This window comes from Mustelus asterias, chromosome 26 (genome assembly GCF_964213995.1).
Source record: "Mustelus asterias chromosome 26, sMusAst1.hap1.1, whole genome shotgun sequence".
NCBI classification, from domain to species: Eukaryota; Metazoa; Chordata; class Chondrichthyes; order Carcharhiniformes; family Triakidae; genus Mustelus; species Mustelus asterias.
The window spans coordinates 9938664-9952715 of NC_135826.1; the positions used below are offsets into that span (position 1 = coordinate 9938664).

The window sequence follows — 14052 nt, forward strand, 5'->3', positions numbered from 1 at the left end:
TCCGGTTTCCTCCCACAGTCCAAAAGATGTGCTGGTTAGGTGCATTGGCCATGTTAAATTCTCCCTCAGTGTGCCCGAACAGGCGCCAGAGTGTGGCGACTACAGGATTTTCAGAGTAACTACATTATAGTGTAACTTGTGCCAGACCCAGCTGTGCTACAACTGGAAAGAATGCTTTTATGGTTCATCTGTAAAAGTTGGTGAGAGTCATAGCAGACATGCCAAATTTCCTTAATCTTCAGAGAAAGTAGAGGCATTGATGGGATTTCTTAACTATAGTGCTGGCATGGGGGGGGACCAGGACAGGCTGTTGGTGATCTGGACACCTAAAAACCTGAAGCTCTCGACCATTTTTACTTCGTCCCTATTTATGTAGATGGCACAATGTCCTCCACTACGCTTCCTGAAGTCGATGACTATCTCCTTCACTTTGTTGACATTGTGGGAGAGATTATTGTCATCGCACCAGTTCACCAGATTCTCTAACCCTTTCCTGTACTCTGTTTTTTCATTGTTTGAGATCCGACCCACTACAGTGGTATTGTCAGCAAACATGAAAATCGAATTGGAGGGAAATTTGGCTGCACAGTCATAGGTGTATAAGTAGAGTAGGGGGTTGAGAACACAGCCTTGTGGGGCACCAGTGTTGAGGATGATCATGGAGGAGGTGTTGTTGCCCATCCTTACTGACTGTGGTCTGTGGGTTAGGAAGTTCAGGATCCAGTCTCAGAGGGAGGAGCCGAGGCCTAGGCCATAGAGTTTGTGGCATTAGTGGCTATCAATATAAGATAGTCACCAAGAAATCCAATAGGAAATTCAACGGAAGCTGCTTTAGTCAAAGCATGGTAAGAACACGGAATTCGCCATCACACGGAGTGGTTGAAGTGATTGGCATAAATGCACTTAAGGGGAAGACAGACAAGTTTATGAGAGAGAAGGGAATAGAGGGTTACAATGATAGATTTGGATGTAGAAGGATGAGAGGAGGCTCCAGTGGAGCATAAACACTGTCATTGCCTGGTTGGGCCGAATGGCCTGTTCCTGTACTGCATACCCTATACAATCATATGGGGGTGATCTTGAGCCCACTCCCGCCACCCATGAGAGTGCTGCCGGAAGTTCAAGATCCGGAAGTTGCATCCCGCCGGCGAAATCACAATTTTGGATCTTCCCCACTCCTCGCGGGCAACGTCATCAGGATTTACATTCATTTAAATATATTTTAATATCATTACCACACCCCCTCACCCGATATTGACCCCCCCCATCCTCCACTACCCCCTCCCCGCCGTATATTCAAACCGCGCCGACCAGTTTGCAACAGGTTCAGCCAGATGTGAACCGACGGTGGGATTCCCCTGGGGGAGTAAAGGTGAGTATAGCCGCCGGGGAGAGGGACGTAGCCAGACAGTGGCCTGGCAATGATCCCTGGCAGTGCCAACCTGTGCCAAGGGGCAGACCACAGTGTGAGCCGCATGGAGCGGATGGGGGAGCAGAGGATGGCGTGATGGCCGTTTTGGGTGGGGGTGGGGTGGGTTCGGAAAGGGAGGTGGAAACCGGCTCCGATTGTGGTGGTGGGAGGGGAGGGGAGGGGGGGGTGCGATGATCACAATGGGATGGGTGGGGTAGTCGGGATATATGCTTAATCTGATTTGGGATTGTAGGGGGGAGGGTGGAGCCCCTATGACCTTCATGGTGGGCTGTGGGGTGGAGGTTTATTGCTGCTCTGATTGGGGTGCCCTTCAAATATGGCTTCCCGATCTCAGCGCAGCTGGATTTTGCCGGCATGGTAAGGCCCCGCGTCCCCACTACATGAAACACACACCCTCGATTTATTTTGACAGAGTGAGGTACGATGTACAGAGAGAACCTTTATGTTTCTCTGGAGAAAAACATGTTGGTTTTGTCACCGGAACCAACACTCTGCCATTTTTTTGGCACAATTTCACCTATGTTAACTCAACCCTGGGATGTCACAGGGCGGCACGTTGGCACAGTGGTTAGCACTGCTGCTTCACAGCTCCAGGGACCTGGGTTCGATTCCCGGCTTGGGTCACTGTCTGTGTGGAGTTTGCACATTCTCCTCGTGTCTGCGTGGGTTTCCTCCGGGTGCTCCGGTTTCCTCCCACAGTTCAAAGATGTGCGGGTTAGGTTGATTGGCCATGCTAAAATTGCCCTGAGTGTCCTGGGATGCGTAGGTTAGAGGGATTAGTGGGTGGATATGGGGGTAGGGCCTGGGTGGGATTGTGGTCGGTGCAGACTCGATGGGCCGAATGGCCTCTTTCTGTGCTGTAGGGTTTCTAAGGTTTCTAAGATGATGTCCAACAATGTGGGGACTAGGTTGATTGGCTATTCTAAATTGCCCCTTAGTGTCCCGGGATGCATAGGTTAGAGGGGTTAGTGGGTAAATATGTAGGGATATGTGGATAGGGCCTGGGTGGGATTGTGGTTGGTGCAGACTCGATGGGCCGAATGGCCTCTTTCTGCACTGTAGGAGTCCATGATTCTATGAATTAATGACTCTGATTTCTTCCTCAAGCAGGAAAAAAACAGTCACTCTGAGCGTAAACTTTCTCTCCCAAATCCAGTCCATCGGGGCTTACCTCAGTGACAGGGAGTAGTCATTCCGGCTGGTCTCACTGTTCCTCACCAGGTAACTGCACTCCTTACACAACATTAACAAATTCTCAGCATCTGCTCGGCTGATAGCACCATGGTACCACCTGACAGAGAGAGAGAGAGAGAGACACAGAGGAACAAATGAGATTGAGGTAGCAAAAGAGAGTGAGCGTGAAAGAGGGAGCTAGAGCATGAGAGGGTGAGATACAATGCAAGCGAGAGAAAGAAGGAGTGAGGGAAGACGCAGTAACATGATGGAGAATGTGTGTGAGAGAGATGATGAATGTAATAGAGTGAGTGGCAGCATAATAAAGGCGAGGGGGTCTCCTTCACACAGTGAATATCATTTCCTTTCTTTCTTCCGTAGACAGAATGACAACAACTGCACAAACAAAGCCATTATTCATCTGCATTTTCAGATCCGTGTGAATGGTCCCATGGGAATTGTGCTGTTTTGCTGGCCAAGATTTATCCCTTAACCAACAGTGTTAAAAAACAATTATTTGGTCATTTATTTCATTGCCATTTGTGGGATCTTGCTGTGCGTAAATTAGCTGTGGAGTTCTTTCCATTACAATAGTGATCGGCTGTGAAGTGCTTTGTGACACAGTGAGGTTGAGGAAGCGCTATGTGAATGCAAGTTCTTCTTCCTTTCCATTAAACAGTGCTGTCCTCTGACAATGAGGCTGTGCTATCTGTACATCAGAGACTTCATTGCGTCCCCTCCTCCCTGCAGGTTGACACCTCAGCCTGAATCTCAATTCCAATGATCGCAGCCACCCTCTGGTTTCTCATCCAAGTGATTGCCTTCCATGTGTGGGCTGGGGGAGTTAAGTGTCGCCATCCTGTTCTGCAGAGACAAGCATGACTCGGCCAAAGAACAAAGAAAATTACAGCACAGGAGCGGGCCCTTCGGCCCTCCAAGCCTGCACCGACCATGCTGCCCACCTGAACTAAAACCTCCTACCCTTCCAGGGACCATATCCCTCTATTTGCATCCTATTCACGTATTTGTCAAGATGCCCCTTAAAAGTCACTATCATATTCCTTCCACTACCTCCTCCGTCAGCAAGTTCCAGGCACCCACCACCCTCTGTGTAAAAAACTTGCCTCGTACATCTCCTTTAAACATTGCCCCTCGCACCTTAAACCTATGCCCCCTAGTAATTGACTCTTCCACCCTGGGAAAAAGCTTCTGACTACCCATTCTCTCCATGCCCCTCATAATCTTGTAGACTTCTATTAGGTTGCCCTTATCCTTTGTCATTCCAGTGAGAACAAACCAAGTTTCTCCAACCTCTCCTCATAGCTAATGCCCTCCATACCAGACAACATCCTGGTAAATCTTTTCTGTACCCTCTCCAAAGCCTCCATGACCTTCTGGCAGTGTGGTGACCAGAATTGAACGATCCAGTTACCACCCAAATGGTCCAGTGAGTAAATACGCTGCCCAGTGGAATTTTAGGCCCCCTCTCACCAGTGGGATCCCCTGTACTCACCAAGGGCATTGCAATTTTGAATAGTTCGCCCCACTTTGCGATCCACCATGGTGGTGCTGTAAAATTCTGCCCTGCGTGACTGTCACTGCAACAAGATGTTGCCAGGATCCTTCTCTGACTTGCACTTATCTCTGGCCAGCAGAGTGCTTCCACTGGCCTCAATACTCCTGTCCTTGGTATAGGAAGCACCACTGGCCAGATTTCCTATCGCTTGTTAGTTCCCTGGTGACTCTTAAAGCACGTGTGTGCATTTGTGGTATGAAACGTCAATCTTGACTGTGGGAAACTCCATGAAGAAGTGGTTTGTTGACAGTGGGCAGTTTCATGGCCATTCACGCCAGCGGGAGTTTCTGGTCCTGCTGCAGTGAATGGAGATTTGGTTGGGCGCCAAATTCTCCGTCCTCGCTTGCAGTGGCAGTGGGATGTGAATGGCCAGAGGGATTGTGCCTACTGTGTTGGGTCATGAATGGAGAATAGCCACCTAGGCCAGTGAATCTCTACTTCAGCACAGGCCACGGCCCTGGGACAACTATATGTATATTAAAAAATCTCTTTGCTACAAATGGTATATTCAGGATACTGTCTTTAGGTGGATATAGGTCACCCTTGCATGTAGGCCGTACTCTAAAGGTAGCCCAATCTTTGCCCCTACCGCAAAATCCCCTGGCAGGACAATAATTATTCTGCATTTTGGGGCGGCACGGTGGCACAGTGGTTAGCACTGCTGCCTCACAGCACCAGTGACCTGGGTTCGATTCCCGGCTTGGGTCACTGCCTGTGTGGAGTTTGCACGTTCTCCCCGTGTCTGCGCGGGTTTCCTTTGGGTGCTCCGGTTTCCTCCCACAGTCCAATGATGTGCGGATTTGGTGGATTGGCCATGCTAAATTGACCCTTCGTGCCAGGTGGACTAGCTGGGGGAAATGCATGGGGTTATGGGGATGGGGCCTGGGTGGGATTATGGTCGGTGCAGACTCGATGGGCCGAATGGCCTCCTTCTGCACTGTGTGATTCTATGATTCTATGATTCCCAATAACAGTTTGGTTTAGTAGGGAAATCTTTCCCAGGGTGCTTCAGTGTTTAGGGGTTGTGACCTAGACTCCAGAGCAGAAGTAAGAGGCACATTAGAGGAAGTGACCAAAGATGTGACAGAGAAGTAAGTTTTAAGGAGGGTTTTGTAAGTGGGAGGGATGTTGCAAAGTGGGGAGGTTACAGGGAGTGTGACGAGGTTGAGGGAGTGGCCTCTAGGGTGTGGTCTAGGGAGTGGCCTCTAGGGCGTGAGTGAAGGCCCCACTATGATGGCTATGTGAGGGAGAACGTGTCATTCACTGTGGTTAATAATCTGGAAATGTGGGGCAGGGCTATGTGGTATTTTGTAGAGTTAAGGCAGGGTAAAGTCCTGGAGGTGGATTTTGAAATTACTGCACTTGAGAACAGATGATAGTTAGGTTTCCATGCCAAATTAGACCACTATATTGCCTTAAGACTGCAATCTATCTACGAGTCAGTACGGTAATGCAGCTTGCAAAATACGGGGTCTAATACATCTGTTAGCAGGTTCTAAATATATTCCAAAGGCAAGTTCTCTTTAATTAGCAAATCAGTCAAAAGCAGCTAACAGTGATTAATGAACCTGTCTGTACTTCTGGGTCTTCAGCATGATGCAGAGAACCAAATTAATTAGCCAACATCTTCCTAGGATGAAGAGACGGCGATTGGGGTGATTACTGCCTGAAGGTCATGACCTTGATTTTAAATTCTGATTGTGCCATTTTGTCTGCAAATTCCAGCTCTCCGTGCTGTGCTCAGGCTTTTGGCAGCCATTTTGTATCCCCCGTCACACAACAAACACAGGGGAAAGGGCTCAAGTCCTCCGTTATTTCTTAAGCTTACTGGGCGGAATTTTCCTGTCCTGCCCACCATGGGAATTGTAGCGGACGGGGGGAACGAACCATGCAAAGGTCCGTTGACCTCGGGTGGGATTTTCTAGTATTGGGGGCGAGCGCAGACGGAAAATCCCCCTGACATTGCGAGTTGCCTATGCTCCTGTGTAATAGGAATCCAGGATGAATGCAAGGTGACACAGTGGTTAGCACTGCTGCCTCACAGCACCAGGGACCCAGGTTCAATTCCGGCCTCGGGTCACTGTCTGTGTGGAATTTGCAGGTTCTCCCCGTGTCTGTGTGGGTTTCCTCCGGGTGCTCCAGTTTCCTCCTATACTCCAAAGATGTGCAGGTTAGGTGCATTGGCCATACTAAATTTCCCCTTAGTGTCAGGGGACTAGTTGGGTAAATATATAGGGTTACGGGGATAGGGTCTTGGTGGGACGGTTGTTGGTGCTGGCTTGATGGGCCGAATGGCCTCCTCTTGCACTGTAGGGATTCTATATTGTTGGACTTTTGGGTCAATATAGAGTTGCCCTTGGCATCTCACCTTCTAGCAAGTGACCCCCTTAATGAAAATTCAGTTTTTAAGAATGTATTCTTTCATGGGAATTGGTGTCACTGGCAAGCCCAGCAGCCAAATCACAGAATTGTTACAGCACAGAGGAGACCATTCGGCCCATCATGTCTTTACTGTCTCTCTAAATGAGCAACTTACCTCATATCATTTCCCACCTTCTCCCTGTAAACCTGCACATTCGTCCTTTTCAGAGCCCCTTCTGAGGCTGGAAATCTCTGATGCCGTATGCCCCACTGCTGCTGTCAGCGAGTATGGAGAATTTGGCACTCAGCCAAATCTCCATTCATGACAGTGGGACCGGAGAATCCCAGCCGTGGACGAGGTCAGAGAATCCTGCCCAGAATGTTTCAGTTGAACCTGCGCCCACCATACCCTCAGGCAGTGCATTCCAGACCCTGACCACTCGCTGTGTGAAAAAGTTTCTCCTCATATCTCTTTTGCTTCTTTAACCGATTATTTTAAATCTGCACGCTCCTGTCTCCTCTCTCCATTCATCCAATCTATCTTCATGCCTGAAGTTCCTCATCCCTGGAATTACCCTCATGAAACCTTTCTGTATCCTCTCTAATGCCTCCTTCCTAAAGGGTCTAGAACTGGATGTAATATTCTAGCTAAGGCTGACTTAGTGACCGATACAAATTCAACACAATCTCCTCGCTCTTGTACCCATGCCCCTATTAATAAAGCCCAGGATACTGTATACTTTATTAACTTCTCTCTCAACCTACCTTACCACCTTCAATGATGTTTGCACATATACAATCAGGTCGCTCTGCTCCTGTGTCCCTTTTAGAGTTATATTTGATATTGCCTCTCCATGTTCTTCCTGCTAAAATAAATAAATCACTTCACACTTCTCTGCATTGAACATCATCTGCCACTAGTCTGCCCATTCCACCAATTTGTCCATGTCCTTTTGATGTTCTACACTGTCCACCTAATGGTTCACAATACTTCCAAGTTTCGCAAGTATTGTCCGCAAGCTTTGATATTGTGTCCTGTACACCAAGGTCCAGGTTTTTAATATACATCAGGAAAAGCAAGAGTCCCAACACTGCCCCCTGGGAAACACCATGATAAACCTTCCTCCAACATGAAAAGCATCCACTAAACACTACTCTCTGTTTCCTGTCATTCTGCCAATTCCGTATCCCCGTAACCACTGTCCGTTCTTTTTATTCATTCATGGGACATGGGCATCGCTGGCTAGCCAGCATTTATCGCCCATCCCTAGTTGCCCTTGGAGGGCAGCTGAGAGTCAACCACATTGCTGTGGCTCTGGAGTCATATGGAGGCCAGACCAAGTAAGGATGGCAGATTTCCTTCCCTAAAGGATATTAGTGAACCAGATAGGTTTTTCCGACAATCGACAATGGTTTCATTAGTCATTAGACTTTTAATTCCAGATTTTTATTGAATTCAAATTTCGCCATCTGCCATGGTGAGATTTGAACTTGGGTCCCCAGAACATTAGCTGAGTTTCTGGATTAATAGTCTAGCGATAATACAATTAGGCCATCGCCTCCATGAGCTATAACTTTGCTCACAAGTCTGTTGTGTGGCACTGTTTCAAACATCTTTTAGAAATCCATGTGCACTACATGAACAGAGTAACAACCTCTGTTCCCTCTCCAAAGCACTCCAACGAGTTAAACATGATTTTCCCCTAGGAAATCCATGCTGGCTTTCCTTAATTAACCTGCATTTGTCCAGGTGACATTAATTTTGCCCTGAATTACAGCTTCCAGAACTTCCCCCAACACTGAAGTTAAACTGACTGGCCTATAGTTGCTAGGTTCATCTCTGCTCCCTTTTTTGAACAATTCCCTCTTTCTTTGCTTACCTACTTTTTTTTAATGGGCATTGCTGGCTGGCCAGCATTTATTGCCCATCACTAGTCACCCGAGGACAGTCAACCACACTGCTGTGGTTCTGAAGTCACATATAGGCCTGACCGAGTAAGGACAGCAGATTTCCTTCCCTAAAGGACATTAGTGAACCACAGAGAATCACAGATTCCCTGTAGTGCAGAAGGAGGCCATTTGGCCCATTGAGTCTGCACTGAGCACAATTCCACCCAGGCCCTATTCCCGTAACCCCACATACTTACCCTCCTAATCCCCCTGACACTAGGGTTAATTTAGCATGGCTAGATGTTTTTTTTCCCCAATAATCAATAGTGGTTTCATGGTCATCGGTAGATTCTCAATTCCAGATATTTTTTGTTGAATTCAAATTCCACCATCTGCCACAGCAGGATTCGAACCCATGTCCCCAGAATATCAGCTGAGTTTCTGGATTAATAGTCTGGCAGTAATATCACTAGGCCATCATCTCTTATTGTGCTGATCTGCTGCAGATCTCACCTCAGTTTTCCACTGGGCATTTCTGGGAGCCACTGAATGGATAATCAAACTAGATATTAGACATCACACTACAAGCTTCTCCTGTCATACGGAAGTGGTAGTATTGAGCTGCTCGGACCATTGCCTGTGAAGTTTATTTATTAGTGTCGCAAGTAGGCTTACATTCACACTGCAATGAAGTTACTGTGAAAATCCCCTAGTTGCCACACTCCGGCGCCTGTTCGGGCACACTGAGGGAGAATTTAGCATGGCCAATGCACCTAATCAGCACATCTTTTGGACTGTGGGAGGAAACAGGAGCACCTGGGGAAAACCCACACAGACATGGGGAGAACGTGCAAACTCCGCGCAGACAGTGACCCAAGCTGGGAATCGAACCTGGGTCCCTGGCACTGTGAGGCAGCAGTGATAACCACTGTGCCACCGTGCTGTGTTGCATGCTAGCTGCATACTCACTGGTGAGCATAAAGCAGACGTTGGCTTGCCTTTGTGGTTAACACAAACGTTTCATCTTCCTCCAGTACTGGTCTCTTTCCTTATCTACTTGCAAGAGGAGACTGCACATGTCAAGAACAAACCATTGCAGACAAGGAGAGGGCAGAGCAAGACATACACTGTGAGGAGAGAGCTCCACTTGTCTGGAGGCATCTGAACAAAATGGGAGTTGGGGGCCAGAAATACAAAGGCCATTGCCCAGCTCAGTGCGAGCACCATGCTTTGTTCTTTATCTTTTCTGTCACTGATTTGTTCATTCATTTATCTTTTGAAACACAGGCGCACAGCGGCCTGAAGCAGCACAACAAACAATATCCTCCCAAGGAAGCTGTGTTTAAATTGATGTCTCGCTGGGAGCATCGTGACATTTATGTTTTTCTGATCTTATCGGTCCACGTTAGGAGGTGGCACCAGAGGGCAATGTACGCTCCACTGCCCGCACCTCATTGTGCCAGCGCCACTCACTCTTACAAGGCCAAGTGCCACTCCAGGGGTCACAGTTACCGAGCTGCAGGAAGAAGCACTTGGTGAGAGGCAGAGTACCAGTGAGTAGTAACGGTAGGGGATTAGAAAGAGCTGCAAACTGCGAGATGGAAGGACAGTTCAAAGGCACAAAGCTACGGCTGATGCAAGGGCGGTGGTAATATTCACCCACCCACCCTCTCACGGTGGCCTGCCATTGATGGTGGCGGGATCTTCTGGCCCTGCCGCTCTCAACGGAGTTCCTTTTTGTTTGCATCCTCCACTGCTGGACAGCCGGAAGTGGGAGCTTCCAGCAGGACTGGAAGATCGCGCTGGTGGGAATGGACGAAAAAGGCCACCCCTTGAAGTTGTCAAGGCCTGTTCACAAACACAGTCTGGTTATCCAGCATTGGCTGTTCAACTGAGTGAACAGAAGTGGGTGTTAATGATAAGAGTTCATTAACATCTGAACAATGTGCAGAGCACCAAGGAGACCGCCTCCTACCTCCCTGGGTGTCTGTTGCCACACTGATACTGTGCCTGTGAGGACAAAACCTGAAGTGTTTCACTCGACAACTCGGTTTAGACATGTTATCCTGTAGAGGCTCCAAAGAAGTCACACCAAAAGCAAGCCGCAGGAACAATGGGATTTTATTGAAGAACAGCACGGCATTTATTGAAGGTCGGCACGGTAGCACAGTGGTTAGCACTGCGGCTTCACAGCTCTAGGGACCTGGATTCGATTCCCGGCTTGGGTCACTGTCTGTGTGGATTTTGCACATTCTCCTCGTGTCTGCGCGGGTTTCCTCCGGTGCTCCGGTTTCCTCCCACAGTCCAAAGATGTGCGGGTTAGGTTGGTTGGCCAGGTTAAAAATAGCCCCTTCGAGTCCTGGGATGCGTAGGTTAGAGGGATTAGCGGGTAAAATATGTGAGGGTAGGGTCTGGGTGGGATTGTGGTTGGTGCAGACTCGATGGGCCGAATGGCCTCCTTCTGCACTGTAGGGATTCTATGATTTCTATGAACTGTACTCCTTGCCCTCAAGTGGCTGTAGGGATGATTTCCTGGGCAGGTCACCTCATACCCCGGGTCACCTGACCCATCCTCTGAAAGGAGCTATGCCCCACATACATAACAAAGGGTGATTATGTATTCATGGTGGACTCCCAATAGGATTGTCATTGGAAAGTGAGAGCCATTGTCACCTGGAAGATCCAGATGTTTCTGCAACATCAGATGAGGTGGAAAAAAAAGGAACCACAAGAGTAGAGACTAAATTGGTTAGGATTATGTTCATTGCAGATTAGAGGGGATTTCAGAGAAATTTATCAAATTCTAACAGGGTTAGACAGGGTAGATTCAGAAAGAATGTTCCCAATGGTGGGGGAGTCCAGAACTAGGAATCATAGTTTGAGGATAAGGGGTAAACCTTTCAGGACTGAGGTGAGGAGAAATTTCCTCACCCAGAGGGTGGTGAATCTGTGGAATTCACTACCACAGAAAGTAGTTGAGGCCAAAACATTGTGTGATTTCAAGAAGAAATTAGATACAGCACTTGGGACTGAAAGGGTTTGGGGGGAAGGCAGGATCAGAGTATTGGACAGAATTTACCCATCCCGCCCACCCTGGGAATCATTGCGGGGTGGGGGCAAACCATGCAAAGGTCCATTGACCTCTGGCAGGATTTTCGGGTCATGGGTGAGCTCAGTTGGAAAATCCTGCCCTTTGAAATTTGATGATCAGCAATGAACAAAATGAATGGTAGAGCAGGTTTGAAGAGCGGAATGGCCTTCTCCCGCTTCTATTTTCTATGTTTCTATATCCCAGTGACTGGAAGAATGACTTCACTGAAGGGCCCAGCATGAGAAAGGAAAGACTTGCATTTATTTTGTACTTTTCACAACCACTAGATATCTGAAAGCACTTTGCATCTAATGAAGTACTTTTGAAGTGCTGTTGTGATACAGGAAAAAAGGCAGCCAATCTGTCAACCTTCAACTCCCACAAACAGCAATGCGATAATTGAAAAGATAATTTTTTTTGTGATGTTGATTGAGGGATAAACATTGGCCAGGACACCAGGGATAACTTCCCTGCTCTTCTTCCAAATCGATCTTTTTCAGACACCAAGTGGGTGGGGGAGGGGGTGGGGTGGGGAAGGGGAGGCCTCAGTTTAACATCTTATATGAAATATGATGGCACCTTCAACAGTACAGCACTTCCTCAGTACCGCCCTGAAATATCAGCCCTAACTTATGCGCACAAGCCCTGGAATGGGAACTTGAACCCTGTGGCTCAGGGAGCCACTAACTGAGCCAAGTTGACACGCTCACCCATTCAAACAGGTGAAATGGAGGGAAAAGTGGTCTCTGCTCAATCATTTCTGCCAGTCCTAATGCCACCATTTAACAGGTGGTCTCGGGGTGAAGCTGTGAACCTGAAGCTACAACCCGCGGACATTTCCTTTGTGGTTGACAAGTGAGGGAGATTCAAGTTGCTGCAGAGAGCCAGGGGCCAGGCCTCGCCCCCCTGATGTCCTCCTGTATCCATACTGTTACCCTGCGTGTGTGCGTGTGTGTGTGTGTACATCTGTGCGAGTGATTGAGTGTGTGAGTGGGTGTGTGTGAGTGGGTGTGAGTGAGTGAGTGTGTGGGTGGGTATGAGCGGGTGTGTGTGTGTGTGCGAGTGTGTGTGCGTGAGTGTGTGAGTGAGTGGGTGTGTGTGTGAGTGGGTGTGTGTGTGAGTGGGTGTGTGTGTGAGTGGGTGTGTGTGTGTGAGTGGGTGTGAGTGGGTGTGTGTATGAGTGTGAGTGGGTGTGAGTGAGTGAGTGGGTATGTGAGTGAGTGTGTGTGAGTGTGAGTGGGTGTGAGTGAGTGTGTGTATGTGAGTGAGTGTGAGTGGGTGTGAGTGTGTGTGTGTAAGTGAGTGAGTGTGTATGTGAGTGTGGGTGTGAGTGTGCGTGGGTGTGTGAGTGAGTGAGTGTGTGTGTGTGGTAATATAATCAGGGCCTAGTTTTAAGGCTGATTAAATTGGATATCCTAAATTAAAGAATTGGGCACATTAAAATCAAACAGTCAAACCTCGGGCAGGCAATTGTACAAATACACAAACATGTCTGGGCCTGATCCATCAATCACCCATCAAAAGTCATTGCACTGGACTGAGACGCAGCAGGAGATCATTGCACTCCATTGAAATGCACCAGCCTATTGTTAGAAGCCCAGATCGGGCCAGACTTTCTGTCACCGAGAATTCCTGCAGTTAAGCTTATCTGATAACAGGTTACATGTAAGCAACAGCATGGAGATGGACACCTGGGGGCGGATCCTGGTGTCCTGTCAGGCAGATATCAAGAAACCCACTGGGTATTGGAAACCCCTCCTGGGACCTCATTGGCCGGAAGCCAGAGAAGTTTCTGGAAAGGCAAGCAGGCAGGGGGAATAAAGGAACACATTTCAGACACACCAGCAGCGAAGACCCGACGAAGGAGGTGACCTTGACCATCCAGAAGACTGACCAGAAAAGGAAGGAAGGAAGAAGCTGCCATCGAGATTCACCTTCGTGACGATGGACCAGAGGGACTCAGAGAATCGAGCCTGCAGTTTAACCAAACCATCTTTGCGGGTAGTATACTTGAATCTGGGGTATCCTCTTGTTTTATGTGGGCAATTTGAGGGTTAATAGTGTTATTATTAATAAACTTGTTGAACCTTTACTTGTGTTTGTCCTTTGTCCATCTTGCAAATAAGGACACCGGGGTAAAATCTTAGAGTAAGCAAACTGGTCAAAAGTATCTGAGAATTAACAGGTACAACATTTGGCACCCCAGACGGTCCTTCGATAAGAAGTGATACGTTGCTCCGAAGTTGAACCTTCAACCCGGTATTCTCCAACACTCCGTCTGAGCCTGAATTAAGAGGGCAGGTTGCCCCACGTGACGGCCAGTCTTAAGTGAGTGAAGGACTAATACAGATTTGACCAGTAAATTGGGCCATAAACCCGGTGTCTGTAACACGAGGTGGACAAACTGTGTAATTAGAACTGGAATAGTCAAGGGAATTTGGGTAAAATCTACATGAGGGAATTTAGTGAAAACCGGACCCCTACCCCGATCCCTTACCTATACTCAAGTGACGAATCCTGAAAGGAAAT

At 48.1% G+C, this 14052-nt stretch overlaps 1 protein-coding gene across 1 annotated transcript in view; it reads right to left on the reverse strand.

Moving 5' to 3' along the window:
* LOC144479461 (SH2 domain-containing adapter protein F-like) overlaps positions 1-14052 on the reverse strand; it is a 309295-nt gene that overhangs the window by 69358 nt on the left and 225885 nt on the right. Inside the window, 1 exon segment of the mRNA XM_078198151.1 lies at positions 2604-2723. Within this exon segment, the coding sequence (XP_078054277.1) occupies positions 2604-2723 (120 nt within the window).